Source organism: Mytilus trossulus, chromosome 11, assembly GCF_036588685.1.
Source record: "Mytilus trossulus isolate FHL-02 chromosome 11, PNRI_Mtr1.1.1.hap1, whole genome shotgun sequence".
NCBI lineage: Eukaryota > Metazoa > Mollusca > Bivalvia > Mytilida > Mytilidae > Mytilus > Mytilus trossulus.
The window spans coordinates 19,267,439-19,287,023 of NC_086383.1; the positions used below are offsets into that span (position 1 = coordinate 19,267,439).

At 32.9% G+C, this 19,585-nt stretch overlaps 2 protein-coding genes across 2 annotated transcripts in view; both read right to left on the reverse strand.

The window, feature by feature from the left end:
* Positions 1 to 15,115, reverse strand: part of LOC134689809 (MAM and LDL-receptor class A domain-containing protein 2-like) — a 156,970-nt gene extending 141,855 nt beyond the window's left edge. Inside the window, exons 1-9 of the mRNA XM_063549774.1 lie at positions 15,050 to 15,115; positions 13,552 to 13,709; positions 12,670 to 13,208; positions 8,341 to 8,462; positions 6,994 to 7,151; positions 5,715 to 5,801; positions 3,280 to 3,537; positions 2,040 to 2,159; positions 308 to 355 (exon numbers count right to left, since the gene is read on the reverse strand). Of these exons, the coding sequence (XP_063405844.1) occupies positions 308 to 355; positions 2,040 to 2,159; positions 3,280 to 3,537; positions 5,715 to 5,801; positions 6,994 to 7,151; positions 8,341 to 8,462; positions 12,670 to 13,208; positions 13,552 to 13,709; positions 15,050 to 15,108 (1,549 nt within the window). The 5' untranslated portion in view covers positions 15,109 to 15,115. The remainder of the gene's footprint in view (positions 1 to 307; positions 356 to 2,039; positions 2,160 to 3,279; positions 3,538 to 5,714; positions 5,802 to 6,993; positions 7,152 to 8,340; positions 8,463 to 12,669; positions 13,209 to 13,551; positions 13,710 to 15,049) is intronic.
* Positions 15,116 to 19,044: 3,929 nt separating this feature from the next.
* The window catches only part of LOC134689810 (mucin-2-like), a 30,120-nt gene continuing 29,579 nt past the window's right edge, over positions 19,045 to 19,585 (reverse strand). Inside the window, exon 8 of the mRNA XM_063549775.1 lies at positions 19,045 to 19,158. Coding sequence (XP_063405845.1) covers positions 19,045 to 19,158 — 114 coding nt within the window. The remainder of the gene's footprint in view (positions 19,159 to 19,585) is intronic.

Below are 19,585 nucleotides of genomic sequence, written 5' to 3' on the forward strand. Positions count from 1 at the left end.
AAACTAAAAGTATTGGGACAACGACGACGACGACGACGACGACGCCAACGTGATAGCAATATACGACGAAAATTTTTTCAAAATTTGCGGTCGTATAAAAATTTGAACCAACCGTTTTATCAGAAAAAATACACTAGTTATATAGCAGTTTGACAAACACTTATTTTGATCATTGAGAAGCTTAATATTCTCTTATTTACACAACGTCATTAAAATGTTCTGCTGATTTTACAGAGTTATCTCCCTGTAGTGTTAGGTACCACCTTAAACACTTCCATCATCTCCTTATCACCTTAACAAAACTTACCATTCCCATTGGATGGTGTAGTTGTGTTACTTATTGTCGGCACAGGTGCTGGAAAAATAAAATAATAATTCTTATATTATTTGAATATTAATAGATTATCGTTAATCATCTCAACGAGATTGATTTTATTGCTTGAGCTGACATGGCAAAAGTGAGAAAGTGAGAAAAGCAATCAAGATGAGATAACCAATGATAATCTGTTTATCGCTATTTTACCTATGACAACCTTAATTAATTTCATTGACAAGGAACACTTGCTCCCTTGGTTTCTAGTGATAATTTTTTCATTTCACTCTACTGTGCTGAGAAAGAAAATAATCAGCCAGTAAGATCAAAGGAAATTTTCGAAAAAATTGCGATAGTAGGGAATACATTAATATGATTGGTGGAGAGGGTTTCCGAAAGTAGCTCTTGACTTTATTTATTTTTCATTAGTGATGTTGCTAGAACTACTTTCCGTAACCAATGTAGTGAGCAATAATAACACAAACCAGCTCCAAGTTCCTTACTTTTGTTTGTTTGTAAGTGAATTGGTCCTGTTTATACACCAAAATTCCTTTAAAAAGGCATTTAATGCTATAATAATCATATATTCATAAAATTAAGTAGATGTGATAAGAGTGTCAAATTTCTAATGAAGTGGATGTAAGCAATTAAAGGCAACTGTATGGCCTTCAACAATGAGAAAAAATGATATAGTACAGTCGGTTATAAAAGGCTCCATTATGAAAAATTCGAAACAATTCAATTGAGAAAACTAATTTATAACAAAATAATTTACAAAAACAAATATAACTGACACAAACCAACAACCACTGAACTACAGGCACCTGATTAAGAGAAAGACACATAAAGAATGTAAACATTGGTTGTTTCAAAATCTAAAGGTCTCTGGGTAAGAGTCCGTTCAGTAGGGCCCCATTTGGGCCCCAAAATATAGCAGTTTAACAAAATTGTGAAAATGTAGTATTTAAGCTATTCATTAAAAATAAGAATGCTTCTGCTACATAAATATGGGCTGTTTTTTACAATATAATGCACATATATAAGGAACTAGCATTATTAAGTCATGCTAAATTACTGAAATTTTCAAAATTTTAGCATTTTAGTTAAATTTTAGACAGTTTCCGTCTTAAATGAAAGTGGCTGCTTTTGTGTTCATTCATAATATTGAAATGACAGTTGTATTTGATAATAATACAAATATATATAAAGGTTGAGGATGGACACAGATGCGGCCAATTTCCTTTTTTACAAAAAAACATCTGAAAAGTGACGTTTTTTGGCATATTTGATCGATTTTTCATATATATAAGCTTGAATCGGAGCGTTATTAATGACTAAATCATTTAAAATCTTTCACATAAACTAATCGAATCAATTGAAAATAAACTCATCATAGAAATAGACACTTAAGTTTTAAAAAAGTGTTTAAATCTTTTGTTAGATGAAATTGAAATTTGAGGCCAAAATCGGCCCTTTAAAACCTTTCATTGTTCTTACCCAAAAACATCAGGTCACTGTTAAAGCAGTGTCAGGGTTTGGATGGCACCTTTTTTTTTTATGGCCATCACCCATACAATTTGATTTTACTATGCATACATTAAATCACAAAGTTTAATCTTTCTGACATCCCCAAACCCATACAATAATAGTTAAAGAGCCTTCAAACCCCACATATATTTTTTCCTGAATAGCCCTATACAAAATCTTACATCACTCATAAACTTACTTGAAGGAATTCGATCCAAATAATGTATACATTGTTGACCACTACTGTAAGAAGGAAATGAGCTACACATTTCAAGAACATTTTCTAAAATATTCTGTAATCCACAAGTCATGGCTACCTCTGAAAGCAAAAATTATTGTTATTTAATTTGCATACTTGAATTCTGAACATTCAAAAATTTTGCGAAGTTTTTAAGATTATGATAATTCAATCTAATTAAAATTTAGATCTGAGTCTTAGCCATTAAGGTGGTACATTTGCACTTAACACCTGAACTAAAATTAATTTGGTTCGTTTAATTTTCTGAAAATTTTGACAAAGTATTTACTTTGACCCTTTGACAAAAATATAAAAAAAATCAAAAAAATTGAACCAACCGTTTAATCAGAAAAATTACACTGGTCATATGGCAGTTTGACAAACACTTATTTTGATCATTGAGAAGCTTAATATTCTCTTAAGAACACACCGTCATTAAAACGTTATTCTGATTTTACAGAGTTATCTCCCTGTAGTGTTAGGTACCACCTTAAAGCTTACAAGGATCTAAACACAATCTGTTATAAAGTCCTTCGATATCCTCTGGTTTTGTCTAATTGATACACACCTTCAAAAAGTTGAAGGCTGCAGTTTCATTGGCTGTCAGATTTAATAATTACCAGAACAAAAAGTAAACCACAATATCTGTATTGTAATCAGATGGGTGAAAACTGTACTTTTTTGCTTTTTTCAACAATTAGGATATAACAAATGCATACACAATATTATGAATTTCAAGAGATTCTAGAAGTTTCATTTCAGAGGTCCAGTGTTCTCCAAACAAATTTTGTGTAAAACTGGTTAATCATAAAAATTGTAAGGAGGATTATAAGCATTACATCCATAAAAAAAACTAGGAAAACATTCTTTTTTATTCTAAATTTGTCTATAGGCTTGTATGCATATTTTTGAAAAACCACAAAATCAAATATCCATAAAAATATATGAATTCAAAGTACAGTGAAACCTTTATTAAGAGATCACTCAAGGGAAAGCAAAAAAAGAGGTCTCATAAGACAAGTGCTCTTTTAAAACAGGTTCAATAGATATTGAATGCACTAATTAAGAGGGATCTAAAATCAATGGTCTTATACCACAGGTTTTTGCTTTAAGCCTTAATACAGGTGGTCTCTTTAAATCAGGTTTGACTGTATTCTCATGTTAAGAAAATTCTATGTTATTGCTATAGATATAAACTAACCGTAGCATGGCTCTGAACATGGTGGTATAACTCTTCCATCTTCACAGGAGGGAGTTAAAACTGAGCACATCATTACAAATACAGGTACAGGGCTTGAATTTACTGTACAGTTGAACAGGTAATTTAGCAACACTAACGCCACCTGGCTAGCCTCTGCTTCTGATTGGTGGCCAACAAAGTTGGGATATGACGTTAAGTTAAAGCCCAATGGTTTACAGAAAGAGTTATGGTAATTTGATGTGGCCTCTATACATACAGCTGAAAATATATCATAGAAATTACTAATTATAACATAAACATTTTATCGTGGTACAAGTGGTCAAATCTTAAAATAAAAAGCTTTTAAATTTCACAGGTAGTACATCTGAGCATGCGTGAAAGCGTATAATATGTATACACGGATTGACAAAGGTCTCTTGATATTTTCTTTCAATTTGCATTTTTTCTGTCGAAAAAAAAAGTTTATTTCAAAGATAAATTTATTTATTCATCATATATATCATATTTTTCCTAATTTTGTATGGTTTAAGATGAGTTGCATCTTAATGAAAAAGTAGTAGTATATATATATATATACAACTCATCTAAACATCAACCCAACAATGTTAGATCTGTAAATTTGCTTTCGCAAATTTTTGGTTCTTCCCTCGCTGGGATTCGAACCCATGCTACTGTGATATCGTGACACCAAATCCCCTGCACTGCAGCCGTCCCGCTAGACCACACGACCACCTGGGCTCTACAAAATAATAGAGCTTTCGCTGGCCGTGTGTTACCTTTCCACGTCAGTTTTAGTCTAGCGGCGTACTACAGTACATGATATATAAGGCATGAAGATGTTATTGTTACAGATCAGCTAAATTATCTATAGTAAAGGATCCTACAAATTAATGTAGTATACAGTCACAGAAAATAATTATATTTATAAGTACGTCTGAGTCAGTGACAACTCTACAACAGATGTATCCATCGGATTGCCATCAATGATGGTGATACATGGCTGTGTACATAATGTATATACCACCCTTCTAAACATCAACCCAACAATGTTAGATCTGTAAATTTGCTTTCACAAATTTTTGGTTCTTCCCTCGCCGGGATTCGAACCCATGCTACTGTGATATCATGACACCAAATCGCCTGAACTGCAGCCGTCCTGCTAGACCACACAACCACCTGGGCTCTACAAAATAATAGAGCTTTCGCTGGCCATGTGTTACCTTTCCACGTCAGTTTTAATCTAGCGGCGTACTACAATATATATATATATATATATATACAACTCGTCTAAACATCAACCCAACAATGTTAGATCTGTAAATTTGCTTTCGCAAATTTTTGGTTCTTCCCTCGCCGGGATTCGAACCCATGCTACTGTGATATCGTGACACCAAATCGCCTGCACTGCAGCCGTCCCGCTAGACCACACGACCACCTGGGCTCTCAAAAAAAGAGCTTTCGGTGGCCATATGTTACCTTTCCACGTCAGTTTTAATCTAGCGGCGTACTACAGTACATGATATATAAGGCATGAAGATAGATTTTTGCACTATAACTGTAAATTCAGATATAATGACATGGCCATTTATTATTGGGATTTTGCAATAATAAAAACCTTGGAATAATTTCTGAGTTTACAGTATCAGAATCTGATGGAAGAAATTTGCTACAATTCATTAAACATTTACTAGAAATTTAGCTGTGTTCTGCTCCTAAACCTTCAGGTAATTGCCCCTTGAGTTTACTCTAATATTAATCAACCTGGTGTCATCGTTCATATTATACAATGAAACTGTCAGGTCTAATCTTTTAATACACTTTTCTCTAGATTATTACACAAAATTACTGGGAAAAATGTTTAAGCAGATCAAAACCAAAATATCTAAACTTGATATTTTCAAAAAAGTTATTGTGTTTGTAAATTTCTGGTTTTCTTAATTGATTTGTGTGTGATCATAGTTTTGTTATTAGGTATCATTTTTAAAAATTTAAATCAAAAGGCTTTAAAATGCCAGATTCTGATGTACAACTTTTATTCACAAAAATGACTACCCTATGGTATAAAAGTACCATCACAGCATACCTGCCAACTATCACTATTTGCGGGGGATTTCTCCCATGGAAGTTTCCAAATTGAAATTTTGAAAGAGCAATTTTGTCCACAATTTTAAACAAAACAATTAATTTATAATGACTTTAGGCTTGTAAAAGTATGAAGAAGCCAAAAACAACATTAAAATGTATTTGAAGGCCCCCATGAAGTTTTTTTACGACTATGACAGCCATCTTGCACCCAAACCCCCCATTGGGCCAGGCATGGGCATTTTGGAAAGTTGGCAGGTATGAAGGCTTTAAAATGCCAGATTCTTATGTACAACTTTTTTTTCACAAAAATGGCTACCCTATGGTATAAAAGTACACAGAAGAGTAAATACCTGATTGTACTGTTGTATTACTTGGTGGAGTCATTGTAGTGGTGTTACCTCCAGTATGTGTAGTTCTCTCTGGTTCAGACATCAAATCTATAAAAATCAAATGTTACAAAAACATTACAGCTAATTTCCTAATGCATGTAGAGCAAAGCTTAGGTTAGCTTTCTTACTTTGTTTGTATATTGTACAATCATATTAGGATATAACCCAATTAAATTCAAATATAATATATACAGGTAAACTATGCCTATATATATTGTTTAAAAATGCCAATCTTATTTACAAAGCTTGTATAAACAATTATACAAACAAAGCAAGCAAGCCAACCAAAGTTTTACTCTACAAGCATTAGGAAATTAGCTGTAAATTGAGCTATTGATTTTGCCATTTAATAAGGGCTAATCCATTAAAATGTATGAAGGAGGATCGAAAGGGAAGTTTAATTATTGAATGTGGGTCATGGGGTCTTTTTTCAGTATGTGTCTATTCCAGAATGCAAAATTATCTAAAAAAACATTACACTATTTAGCATAGTACTCATTTAATAATAGTGCATAATTATTGTTTCTGAAGGGGAAAAAATACTTTACAATTAATGGAAATGAATAGTTTCAACTTTTAAAAAGCTTTAAACAACACCAAAATACATTAAATCTAGCAAAAATACATTAATTTAATCAATTATAATAATTTTTCTTATCTATAAATATGATTGAGAAACTGTCTTTAAACAACAACCTTCTACAATGAAATCATAGTTTTAAAGTGCCAGTCTGCCTAAGAATCAGGCAGTGGTGAAAACATGACCAAAAAAACCCACCCAATTTGACATTGATTTCAGTTCATAAAATGTAGTTATGCACAAAAATAACATTTATTTCCATTATCTGTTCTGGTAATAGAAGATACAATTTGGTTGAAATGCACTAGAAATTAACGAATAAGGGGAGATAACTCTGTAATTTGTTATAATTTGCTATCATTCTAACCAATTTTCTAACCAAGTTATTTGATATTACCAGACACACACAAACGAAAGACCAATTATTTTTAACTCAGGACGATGGTTAGTATTAAATAGCATGATTAGCTCGGTGGGTTTTTTCTGATCATGTTTTGATTTTTCCCTAAATTGCCTGATTCTTACAAAGACTGGCACTTTTAAATAACTAGAACACTGCCAGTTACAAAAATGTTAAATAAAGTTTCACTGAATCTCAGCAATAGGAAAAGGTTTAGATTTGCAGGTAGAAATTTTTTGGGGGGTAGAATTAATACTTACCTTTAATATGCATTTGACTTGGGTGTACATGAATTACATCTGATAAAATATTTCCCACCATGTTGGTATCCATCGTCATCATAGAACCATCTGGCATAATAGCGTTACGAGCTCTAAACACTAGGTTAAACATTATCATAACATTGCCATAGAATTCACTGCAAAATAAATGAAAAAAACTTAGTAAATTTAGACTACATTACTAGTTGTTTACTAATATTCAAATCCTGTAACAAACAGAAACTGAGGGAAGAGGGTGGTAAAGGGCTTTTTTCATGCAACATGTTTTGTCATGTGCAGCCGTGAAAAAGTTTCGTTATTCACCGTGTTTCATGAAATCGGTAAAAAGATCAACATGCAAGAAATTTTTAATTGTTTGATCATCGTGAAATGGCAATTTTATTTTGCGTTCTTCCGTGCAGATACCCCCCTTTACTACCTTCAGGGAATGCATGAACTCCAAATTTGTTAATGAATTTTATAAACCACCCCCTTGGCTAATACAACTGCATACCAAACATCTTTGACTTACCACTAGTGGTTCACCATAAACTACACCTATTAACAATCTAATACATTGTTGATGCCACTGACACAGCTAAGCAAACTTATGTCTCGCATTTTGACTCCATCAATGTTAGACAAAAATATTAGGTATGCTAGTAAATTCACAGGTCAGTTGACAGGAATGCAGTAATGAGAAAAATCTTTCAATTTTATGGTTGGAAATACCTTTACTGGCTTTAATGACACTTCTCCACTTATTCAATTATTAAGGTGGTACATAATACTAAAGGGAGATAGCTCTGTAAAAATCAGTTAACCGTTTTTATCACATTCTATTGTTAAGGAAATATTAAGCTTCTCAGCGATCATAATTAGTGTGTCAAACTGCTATATATCCAATGAAATTTTTCCAATAAAATGTGTGGTTCAATTTTGACAAAGGGTTATAAAGTAAATATTCTGTCAAAATTTTATGAAAATTAAACAGGCCAAATTAATTTAAGTCTAGGTGTTTGGTTCAGAAATGGCCAATTGATGTCCCCATATGTGATAAAACAATACTGTTATCTCATAAATCTCTATCATAAATCTGTGAAACAAGAAAAGGACTAGAACTGTAAATTCAGAAATTATTGCGATGTTTTTATAATAATTGCGAAAAATGGGATAGGGTTATCTTTGCAATAATTCAAACTCTCATTTAGATATTTTTTATATGAATAAAACGGGATTTTTCACAATATTGCAAAAATTAAAATCACATTTTAGTCCAAAATGACAAAATCGCAATGATAAATGCACGCAATAATTTCAGAATTTACAGTGTAGTCCACACAATACCTGATTTTATGAAAGTGAAAACCACCATATATCTGTGACACAGGCATAAAACTGGACAAAGACCTAGACATGGTTGTTGAATTATCCATTGATGACATGTATTGCTGCATTTTAACTTCCATCTAAAATTGAAAAGAAAATTTAATAAGAAAATCTATAATACTAAAATTACGAGGTCCAATTTGTCAGCCGTCATCACGTTAAAACGACGAATCACAGAATTCAACTTTATATATAACTAATATAGTACAAAGGTGTAGATTAAAAATTACACCACTCCAGGCCCTTTTGTTTTCCACGTAATTAATATTGCCAATAATTAAGAAGTTCCGGGTCGAGTCCGATACCGATACCAATAGTATATTCACCTGTTACCTATTACCTTATCTGTACGTTCCGCATCTGACAGGCGCACCACCAAACGGTGTATTCGGGATTAATATGCTTTTACACGGGTCATAATCACAGGGTTGACACTCCTAAATAGTCAAATTGTTACCTATTGTAGACTTTCTAAGATAACAATACGAATACTAAAAATCTGGACTAAAAATAAGGCGTAAAGGTACAGTTTTCAATTTGTTAGTGGGCATGACGTAAAACAGCGAATCAAAGAATTCAACTTTATTCATAATTAATATAGGACAATGCTGTTGATTAAAAAATACTCCTTTCCAGGACCTTTTGTTTTCCAAATAATTAATATTACCAATAATTGATAAGTTCCAGTTCGACGGGTTCAAACAGAAAGATTTGAAAGCAGAGAATAACTGTGTATCTTATAATCGGCATGACTTTACCAGATGACAAAACTTATACTCAAATAAGGCTTGCGCATAGTTATATACTTTAATTCAGTCACGGACCAGTGATATCACGGGTGTATTCTAGTAACAACATAAGTATGTTTGATAACTTTTAAAAACAAGGAATTTTAAAACTTTTAGATTGAAATACATGTAAATATGCTGATTAAAATATAACTAGGTCTACATACTATAGCTTACTTTGAGGTATGGGTTGTGCTCATTGAAGGCCTTATGGTGACCTGTCGTTAATTTTTGTGTCATTTAGGTGTAATACCACCATTGATTTTCCCCTATTAGTCTTTGTTAAATTTGCACTTTTCAAAAAACTGTGCAGAATTTATCTTTGTTTCAAATAAAGAAATACTTGGCATGAGTAAAGTTTTATCCTGTCCAGTTCTATAGAAAAAGTTTCACATCACATTTCATTGCATATAAGAAAATAACCATCATTGGAAGGTAACCAATCAAATTTCTCCCCTTATTCTATCTGTGTACAAGGTTTAGTCACCATGTAACCTCAAGATTACAAAATTTTCTATAGAAATCACAAATAAAAAATAATGGTGTTTTGAAATACCGAAGACATATGTTTATGACACAGAAATAGTTTTACTGCAATAAAATGTAGGATAAATTACCTACAACGGTCAAATTCAAGGGAATATTTTTTTATACCTACTTTCGTATGCAACCGGATGTGATGTACCATGATTTGGTAGTATTACACCTAAAGGAGACCTTTTTGTTCAATAAACTGAATGTGACTTTTTCTCTTTGCAATATAGGGTTATTGCATGAATATTGGGGAATATTGTCCCGAGTAGAATTTTATATTGCACGAGCTTGCGAGTGCAATATATGTTCTACGAGGGACAATATCCCCAATATTCATGCAATAACCCTTTTATTGTATAGCAATATAATATTTGAAAGTAAAAATTGGTTTAAGGAGGCTCGCGGGTATAAAAAAATCGGCAAAAAATTAAACATTTTTTTTTTAATTACAAATTTTATTTTTTTACATAATTAGCTATTACTTTATTATATAGCACAAACATCATCAAGGAAAATCGATTTGGTTAGGCCACAGATGACTTTTAAAATGTCCATATCCTTGAAAAAGCTCCAAATTATCTCCCTTTGGTGCAAAAAAGGCATTTTTGGACGTTTAAATTGAAATATCTTTTTTAACTCATCGGTGACATATATTTTTTATTATTGTTTTCAAACATGCTGTACATAAACTAAATAACTGTAAAATTTTAGCGATTTCTGTAATTTAGTTCTTTTTTTATTTCGATATTACCAATATTTCTCCTATTAGTTCAACAGAAAAAAAGGACATTAACAAAAATGTATGCTTCTTTCGGAGGCAAATTGTGACCTTAAATGAACGGTGACCCCATATTTTTATTTTATATTTCCATTAGGTATAAGATAAGGTTTAATCATAGAAAAATATAGGAAAATCCTATATTAGAAAAAAAAAGTTGATTTAGACCCGCGAGCCCCCTTAAACTAAGATTTAAACGTTGATGACGTCATGAATTTTGAAGATTTATTGCACTAGTGCAATATTAGAATTTATTGCTCGCTAACTTTTGGTTACGTTCTGTGGGAAATATTATATTGCTATACAATAATACTGGTTATTTCCAGCATTTCTGTCAAGTTTTGTCATAATCAGTTCAATAGATTGAGAAAAATCTAGTACATGTATATTGAAAGACGACATCTACAGTGATTCGGAGCAAAATTTCTTCGACAAATCCAAACCAAGCCACATCAAGATAGAATAGAGTGTGGACCAATAAATGATCAAATATCTATCTTATCTGCCTACAAACAGTTGGAAATGATACACAAGATGATTTTAGGAAGATAAAATACCACTAATAAACCTCTATGTCTTCTTTATAAGGTCTCTTTGGGTCAATTTATACCTCTCATTTCCTCAAAATTTCAACTTTTCAGGCCAATAAATAAAAATATTGGGGTAACTTTCATTCATTTATGGTAGAAATGTTATAAGAAATGTGTAATTGAAGCATTTTAGCAGAATGAACAATCCATATAAAAGTTTACTGTCTCCAAGGAGGTTTCAATAAGTCCTTACGTAAAAATTAAATTTACGCCGCGTTCCAAAGAGGGACTAAAAGGCTTCTCTTTAGTGAATAACTTGTCGTTACAACATAAAAAAAAAATTCATTTACTTATAACTATATATTTATTTAAGTATTACCTAGAAAAATGTTATATCATAGCAAAATATAAGAAATAAGGAGAAAAAGCCCACCCCCCTCCAAAAAAATAAATGTATGCACTTAGTATGGCTTGTTCTGTCAAATGAATATTCATAGTGCAGTCCTATTTCAAGACAATTTTCTAATAAAATGTGTTTTGGAGACTCAATCCACTCAGAATATTTCTTTTTTTGTATTATTTCACTTAAATAGCAAGAAATTTTAACACATGAGATTACTCACAAGGCCATAGGTGCATGTACAGCTTCCCATATTAGGTGCAATACCACCATTGATTTTCCCCTATTAGTCTTTGTTAAATTTGCACTTTTCAAAAAATTGTGCAGAATTTATCTTTGTTTCAAATAAAGAAATACTTGGCATGAGTAAAGTTTTATCCTGTCCAGTTCTATAGAAAAAGTTTCACATCACATTTCATTGCATATAAGAAAATAATCATCATTGGAAGGTAACCAATCAAATTTCTCCCCTTATTCTATCTGTGTACAAGGTTAAGTCACCATGTAACCTCAAGATTACAAAATTTTCTATAGAAATCACAAATAAAAAATAATGGTGTTTTGAAATACCCAAGACATATGTTTATGACACAGAAATAGTTTTACTGCAATAAAATGTAGGATAAATTACCTACAACTGTCAAATTCAAGGAAATATTTTTTTAGACCTACTTTTGTATGCAACCGGATGTGACGTACCATGATTTGGTGGTATTACACCTTTAGTCACTAGTGGAGAGTTGTCTCATTGGCACCATACCACATCTTGTTATTTTTTTATTGGGATTTTATTATAAAGAAAAGTGGAAAAGAAGTTAGGTTTTCTAAACCATGTGTTGTTAGTTGTTTTTAACCCTTGTTTTTATTTTCTTTAGTGGAGTCAGTGGTCTATGCGGTCTGTTGTACTCAGCCTTATTCTAAGGATCTTTATTACCCCTTTTAAAGTATTTATGATCTAAGTGAATGAAGAAATTGCCATAATTTTTGCATTTGTTTCAAATATCATTGAACAATTTAGCATTATATTGTGTACTGTGGATTCATTTATTTTCGTGGGTATCAATTTTCGTGGATGAAGGAAAACTTGCATGTTCGTGGACATTTTATTTCGTGATTTTGCCAAAGTCTTTATACAAGCCTTTAGAAAATTTGTCATTTGTTGAACATTTAATTTCGTGGTTCATCTATACCCAAGAAATCCACGAAAATTGGTATCCAACGAATAATAATGAATCCACAGTATAATATTCATAATACCTGTTGTATTTCCAACATCAACATTTGATACTCAGGAGAACCAGTATCATTATAGGCAGGAGTCCAGATCATATTAATCATCACAAGTTGTACAAAGAAAATCACCGTCCCATTGGGAACAGAGCTGGAGGTTGTTGTAGAAATATTTGGATGCCAATGTGTTGTGTTTGGCAAAGCTGTTGGTGAAAAGTTGCCAGATTTGGTTGTTGTTGACATGTTATGTGGTTGCCAATGTGTTGTGTTTGGCAAAGCTGTTGGTGAAAAGTTGCCAGATTTGATTGTTGTGGACATGTTATGTGGTTGCCAATGTGTTGTGTTTGGCAAAGCTGTTGGTGAAAAGTTGCCAGATTTGGTTGTTGTGGACATGTTATGTGGTTGCCAATGTGTTGTGTTTGGCATGGCTGTTGGTGAAAAGTTGCCAGCTTTGGTTGTTGAAGACATGTTATGTGGTTGAGAGAATGTTGTTTTAAGCGTTGCTGTTGTCGTATTGGTTGTTGAATCCTTGACAGCTGTAGTTGTTGTTGACATTGGTGTCAAATCTGAAAAAAAACCAGGTAATTGATAAATATCAAATACTTAAATTGTTTATTCAAATAAAAAAGTTTATTTCTTAAAATATCACAATGAAAGAAAGAAATCTGTGTCTTTCAGTTTGTAAAAGTATAACTTTTATAATAATTTCATAACATTTCTTTATTGGGCCTTTTAATACACAAAACAAATTTGAGTATTCATGGCTTAAAAATTGAATGTGAAATTTTCCATAGTTTTGAAAAACTGCTTCTGAAGAAATGTAATTGCATTTCATTAAAAACAATTGAAACCCATTTATCAAATCTTAATTACAATACCTATTGAATTTATTGTACACATAAAACAAACCTGTTATGATAAAATCGTCTCTATCTATTTTTAGACCAGCTGATAAAATGTCTTTGATGGTCAACCAGTCCAACATCATTTGAGAACCATCTGATTTCTTAGCATAACGACCTTTGAACTCCAGATTGAACATTATTTCAACATTTGTATTCAATGGACTGAAAAAAAAAAAAAAAAAACACATTTAAATATACTTTAATCAAACTATTTACAGCAAGTTAGACCACAGATAAAAGAATTATTTGTTTGATGTTGCTGACTGCCTTACCCTTGCCTTGTCCGGTTGGGTAAGTAGATATCTATTTTGTACTGGTTCTCATTTATGATCTCTATGTTGCAATTCTCATGATGATATATCTGGTAAAAGTTACTGCTGACAGAGTATAAATACCAAAGGATAGCGGACAAATTGAATTTTGAGGGAGACCCAATAAGTGAAAAAAGGGGTAGTACAGAATTTTAGAATAAGTTTATAAACTCTTGAAATTTTTAGGCATATAGATTAAGAAAATATGCTGCACAGCCCTATGTTTTGACATTTGATAAAAACGGAAATGCATATGAACTTCTCAATCTCAGATATTTTTGTTTTCAACTTTCAAAATATTAACAGTGGGACAGTTTTAGCAAGATATCTTATTTGAACATTATGTGAACATTTTACCTTGTGAACATTATGTGAACATTTGACCTATCTATTATAATTTTACAGAAGTGCAACCTAAACAGTTGCTGACTTTTCTATTATTGTAAAAAAAATCTTTACTTGGTTTATTCATTTTTTCAAACAAGATCTTTTCATAGCTACAGTGTATTCATATATATAGTCTTAGTCAGGAGCCTCTAGCCTTTGTTGGTCTTGTTTAACTTTTAATTTTAGTTTCTTTTATATAATTCGGAATTTAGTATGATGTCCATGATCACTGAACTTATTATATATTATTGTTTAGGGGGCAGCTGAAGCTTGCCTCCGTATGCGGGATTTTCTCACTGCATTGAAGACCCATTAATGGCCTTCAGCTGCTATTTGCTCTTTGGTCTGGTTGTTGTCTCTTTGACACATACCCGATATCAATTCTCAACTTTATAACTACAATTCTACCTCTCTTATAGTAGAATTACTTACCAGGCACCTGTGAAGACAAGTAGATACAAGATTTCTCCTATTGGTGATGTGTTGGACATTATAGGTAAACTATCTTACAGTAAAATTACTTACCAGGCACCTGTGAAGGCAAGAAGATACAAGATTTCTCCTATTGGTGATGTGTTAAACATTGTATGTAAACTATCTTACAGTAGAAATACTTACCAGGCACCTGTGAAGGCAAGTCGATACAAGATTTCTCCTATTGGTGATGTGTTGGACATTATAGATAAACTATCTTACAGTAGAAATACTTGCTGAGCACCTGTGAAGACAAGTCGATACAAGATTTCTGCTATTGGTGATGTGTTAGACATTGTAGGTAAACTAGCTTACAGTAGAAATACTTACCGAGCACCTGTTAAGACAAGTCGATACAAGATTTCTGCTATTGGTGATGTGTTAGACATTGTAGGTAAACTAGCTTACAGTAGAAATACTTACCGAGCACCTGTTAAGACAAGTCGATACAAGATTTCTCCTATTGGTGATGTGTTAGACATTGTAGGTAAACTATCTTACAGTAGAAATACTTGCTGAGCACCTCTGAAGACAAGTCGATACAAGATTTCTGCTATTAGTGATGTGTTAGACATTGTATGTTAACTATCTTACAGTAGAAATACTTACTGAGCACCTGTTAAGACAAGTCGATACAAGATTTCTGCTATTGGTGATGTGTTAGACATTGTAGGTAAACTATCTTACAGTAGAAATACTTACTGAGCACCTGTTAAGACAAGTCGATACAAGATTTCTCCTATTGGTGATGTGTTGGACATTGTAGGTAAACTATCTTACAGTAGAAATACTTACTGAGCACCTGTTAAGACAAGTCGATACAAGATTTCTGCTATTGGTGATGTGTTAGACATTGTAGGTAAACTATCTTACAGTAGAAATACTTACTGAGCACCTGTTAAGACAAGTCGATACAGGATTTCTCCTATTGGTGATGTGTTAGACATTGTAGGTAAACTATCTTACAGTAGAAATACTTACTGAGCACCTGTTAAGACAAGTCGATACAAGATTTCTCCTATTGGTGATGTGTTAGACATTGTAGGTAAACTATCTTACAGTAGAAATACTTACTGAGCACCTGTTAAGACAAGTCGATACAAGATTTCTCCTATTGGTGATGTGTTAGACATTGTAGGTAAACTATCTTACAGTAGAAATACTTACTGAGCACCTGTTAAGACAAGTCGATACAGGATTTCTCCTATTGGTGATGTGTTAGACATTGTAGGTAAACTATCTTACAGTAGAAATACTTACTGAGCACCTGTTAAGACACGTTGATACAAGATTTCTCCTATTGGTGATGTGTTGGACATTGTAGGTAAACTATCTTACAGTAGAAATACTTACTGAGCACCTGTTAAGACAAGTCGATACAGGATTTCTCCTATTGGTGATGTGTTAGACATTGTAGGTAAACTATCTTACAGTAGAAATACTTACTGAGCACCTGTTAAGACAAGTCGATACAAGATTTCTCCTATTGGTGATGTGTTAGACATTGTAGGTAAACTATCTTACAGTAGAAATACTTACTGAGCACCTGTTAAGACAAGTCGATACAGGATTTCTCCTATTGGTGATGTGTTAGACATTGTAGGTAAACTATCTTACAGTAGAAATACTTACTGAGCACCTGTTAAGACAAGTCGATACAGGATTTCTCCTATTGGTGATGTGTTAGACATTGTATGTAAACTATCTTACAGTAGAAATACTTACTGAGCACCTGTTAAGACAAGTCGATACAAGATTTCTCCTATTGGTGATGTGTTAGACATTGTAGGTAAACTATCTTACAGTAGAAATACTTACTGAGCACCTGTTAAGACAAGTCGATACAAGATTTCTCCTATTGGTGATGTGTTAGACATTGTAGGTAAACTATCTTACAGTAGAAATACTTACTGAGCACCTGTTAAGACAAGTTGATACAAGATTTCTCCTATTGGTGATGTGTTGGACATTATAGATAAACTATCTTACAGTAGAAATACTTGCTGAGCACCTGTGAAGACAAGTCGATACAAGATTTCTGCTATTGGTGATGTGTTAGACATTGTAGGTAAACTAGCTTACAGTAGAAATACTTACCGAGCACCTGTTAAGACAAGTCGATACAAGATTTCTGCTATTGGTGATGTGTTAGACATTGTAGGTAAACTAGCTTACAGTAGAAATACTTACCGAGCACCTGTTAAGACAAGTCGATACAAGATTTCTCCTATTGGTGATGTGTTAGACATTGTAGGTAAACTATCTTACAGTAGAAATACTTGCTGAGCACCTCTGAAGACAAGTCGATACAAGATTTCTGCTATTAGTGATGTGTTAGACATTGTATGTTAACTATCTTACAGTAGAAATACTTACTGAGCACCTGTTAAGACAAGTCGATACAAGATTTCTGCTATTGGTGATGTGTTAGACATTGTAGGTAAACTATCTTACAGTAGAAATACTTACTGAGCACCTGTTAAGACAAGTCGATACAAGATTTCTCCTATTGGTGATGTGTTGGACATTGTAGGTAAACTATCTTACAGTAGAAATACTTACTGAGCACCTGTTAAGACAAGTCGATACAAGATTTCTGCTATTGGTGATGTGTTAGACATTGTAGGTAAACTATCTTACAGTAGAAATACTTACTGAGCACCTGTTAAGACAAGTCGATACAGGATTTCTCCTATTGGTGATGTGTTAGACATTGTAGGTAAACTATCTTACAGTAGAAATACTTACTGAGCACCTGTTAAGACAAGTCGATACAAGATTTCTCCTATTGGTGATGTGTTAGACATTGTAGGTAAACTATCTTACAGTAGAAATACTTACTGAGCACCTGTTAAGACAAGTCGATACAAGATTTCTCCTATTGGTGATGTGTTAGACATTGTAGGTAAACTATCTTACAGTAGAAATACTTACTGAGCACCTGTTAAGACAAGTCGATACAGGATTTCTCCTATTGGTGATGTGTTAGACATTGTAGGTAAACTATCTTACAGTAGAAATACTTACTGAGCACCTGTTAAGACACGTTGATACAAGATTTCTCCTATTGGTGATGTGTTGGACATTGTAGGTAAACTATCTTACAGTAGAAATACTTACTGAGCACCTGTTAAGACAAGTCGATACAGGATTTCTCCTATTGGTGATGTGTTAGACATTGTAGGTAAACTATCTTACAGTAGAAATACTTACTGAGCACCTGTTAAGACAAGTCGATACAAGATTTCTCCTATTGGTGATGTGTTAGACATTGTAGGTAAACTATCTTACAGTAGAAATACTTACTGAGCACCTGTTAAGACAAGTCGATACAGGATTTCTCCTATTGGTGATGTGTTAGACATTGTAGGTAAACTATCTTACAGTAGAAATACTTACTGAGCACCTGTTAAGACAAGTCGATACAGGATTTCTCCTATTGGTGATGTGTTAGACATTGTATGTAAACTATCTTACAGTAGAAATACTTACTGAGCACCTGTTAAGACAAGTCGATACAAGATTTCTCCTATTGGTGATGTGTTAGACATTGTAGGTAAACTATCTTACAGTAGAAATACTTACTGAGCACCTGTTAAGACAAGTCGATACAAGATTTCTCCTATTGGTGATGTGTTAGACATTGTAGGTAAACTATCTTACAGTAGAAATACTTACTGAGCACCTGTTAAGACAAGTTGATACAAGATTTCTCCTATTGGTGATGTGTTAGACATTGTAGGTAAACTATCTTATAGTGGAAATACTTACTGAGCACCTGTTAAGACAAGTCAATACAAGATTTCTCCTATTGGTGATGTGTTAGACATTGTAGGTAAACTATCTTACAGTAGAAATACTTACTGAGCACCTGTTAAGACAAGTCGATACAAGATTTCCCCTATTGGTGATGTGTTAGACATTGTAGGTAAACTATCTTACAGTAGAAATACTTACTGAGCACCTGTTAAGACAAGTCGATACAAGATTTCTCCTATTGGTGATGTGTTAGACATTGTAGGTAAACTATCTTACAGTAGAAATACTTACTGAGCACCTGTTAAGACAAGTCGATACAAGATTTCTCCTATTGGTGATGTGTTAGACATTGTAGGTAAACTATCTTACAGTAGAAATACTTACTGAGCACCTGTTAAGACAAGTTGATACAAGATTTCTCCTGTTGGTGATGTTTTAGACATTATTGGTAAACTATCTTACAGTAAAATTACTTACCTGGCACCTGTGTAGACAAGTAGATAAAAGATTTCTGCTATTAGTGATGTGTTAGACATTGTATGTTAACTATCTTACAGTAGAAATACTTACCGAGCACCTGTTAAGACAAGTCGATACAAGATTTCTGCTATTGGTGATGTGTTAGACATTGTAGGTGAATTATCCATAGATAACATCTGTTGTCTCAGGCTGGCCTCCATCTACAGAACAGAATAACCATCATGGACAAATTATAAATGATCAAAGTTATAGTCCTGTATCGATTTTCTAAGATATTATCATGTAATTTCAATTGATATTTTAAATTGTGTCTTTCTGTGTTTTGATGTTACATTCAGGTTAGGGTGAAGGTTGGTGCCTGTTAAAATGTTTAAACCTGTTGCCCTTGTTTGCAACTGTCCTAAGTCAGAAACCTGTTGTTCAGAAGTTGTTGTTTGTTGATGTGGTTTATAAGTGTTTCTTGTTCTTATATAGACCCTCTGTTTTTCTGTTCAAATGGTTTAACACTAGTATTTTTTTAAGTTCCTTTATAGCTTGTTGTTCAGTATGAGCCAAGGCTCTGTGTTGAGGGCTGTACTTTGACCTATTATGGTTTATTTTTTACAAATTGTGACTTGGATGAAGAGT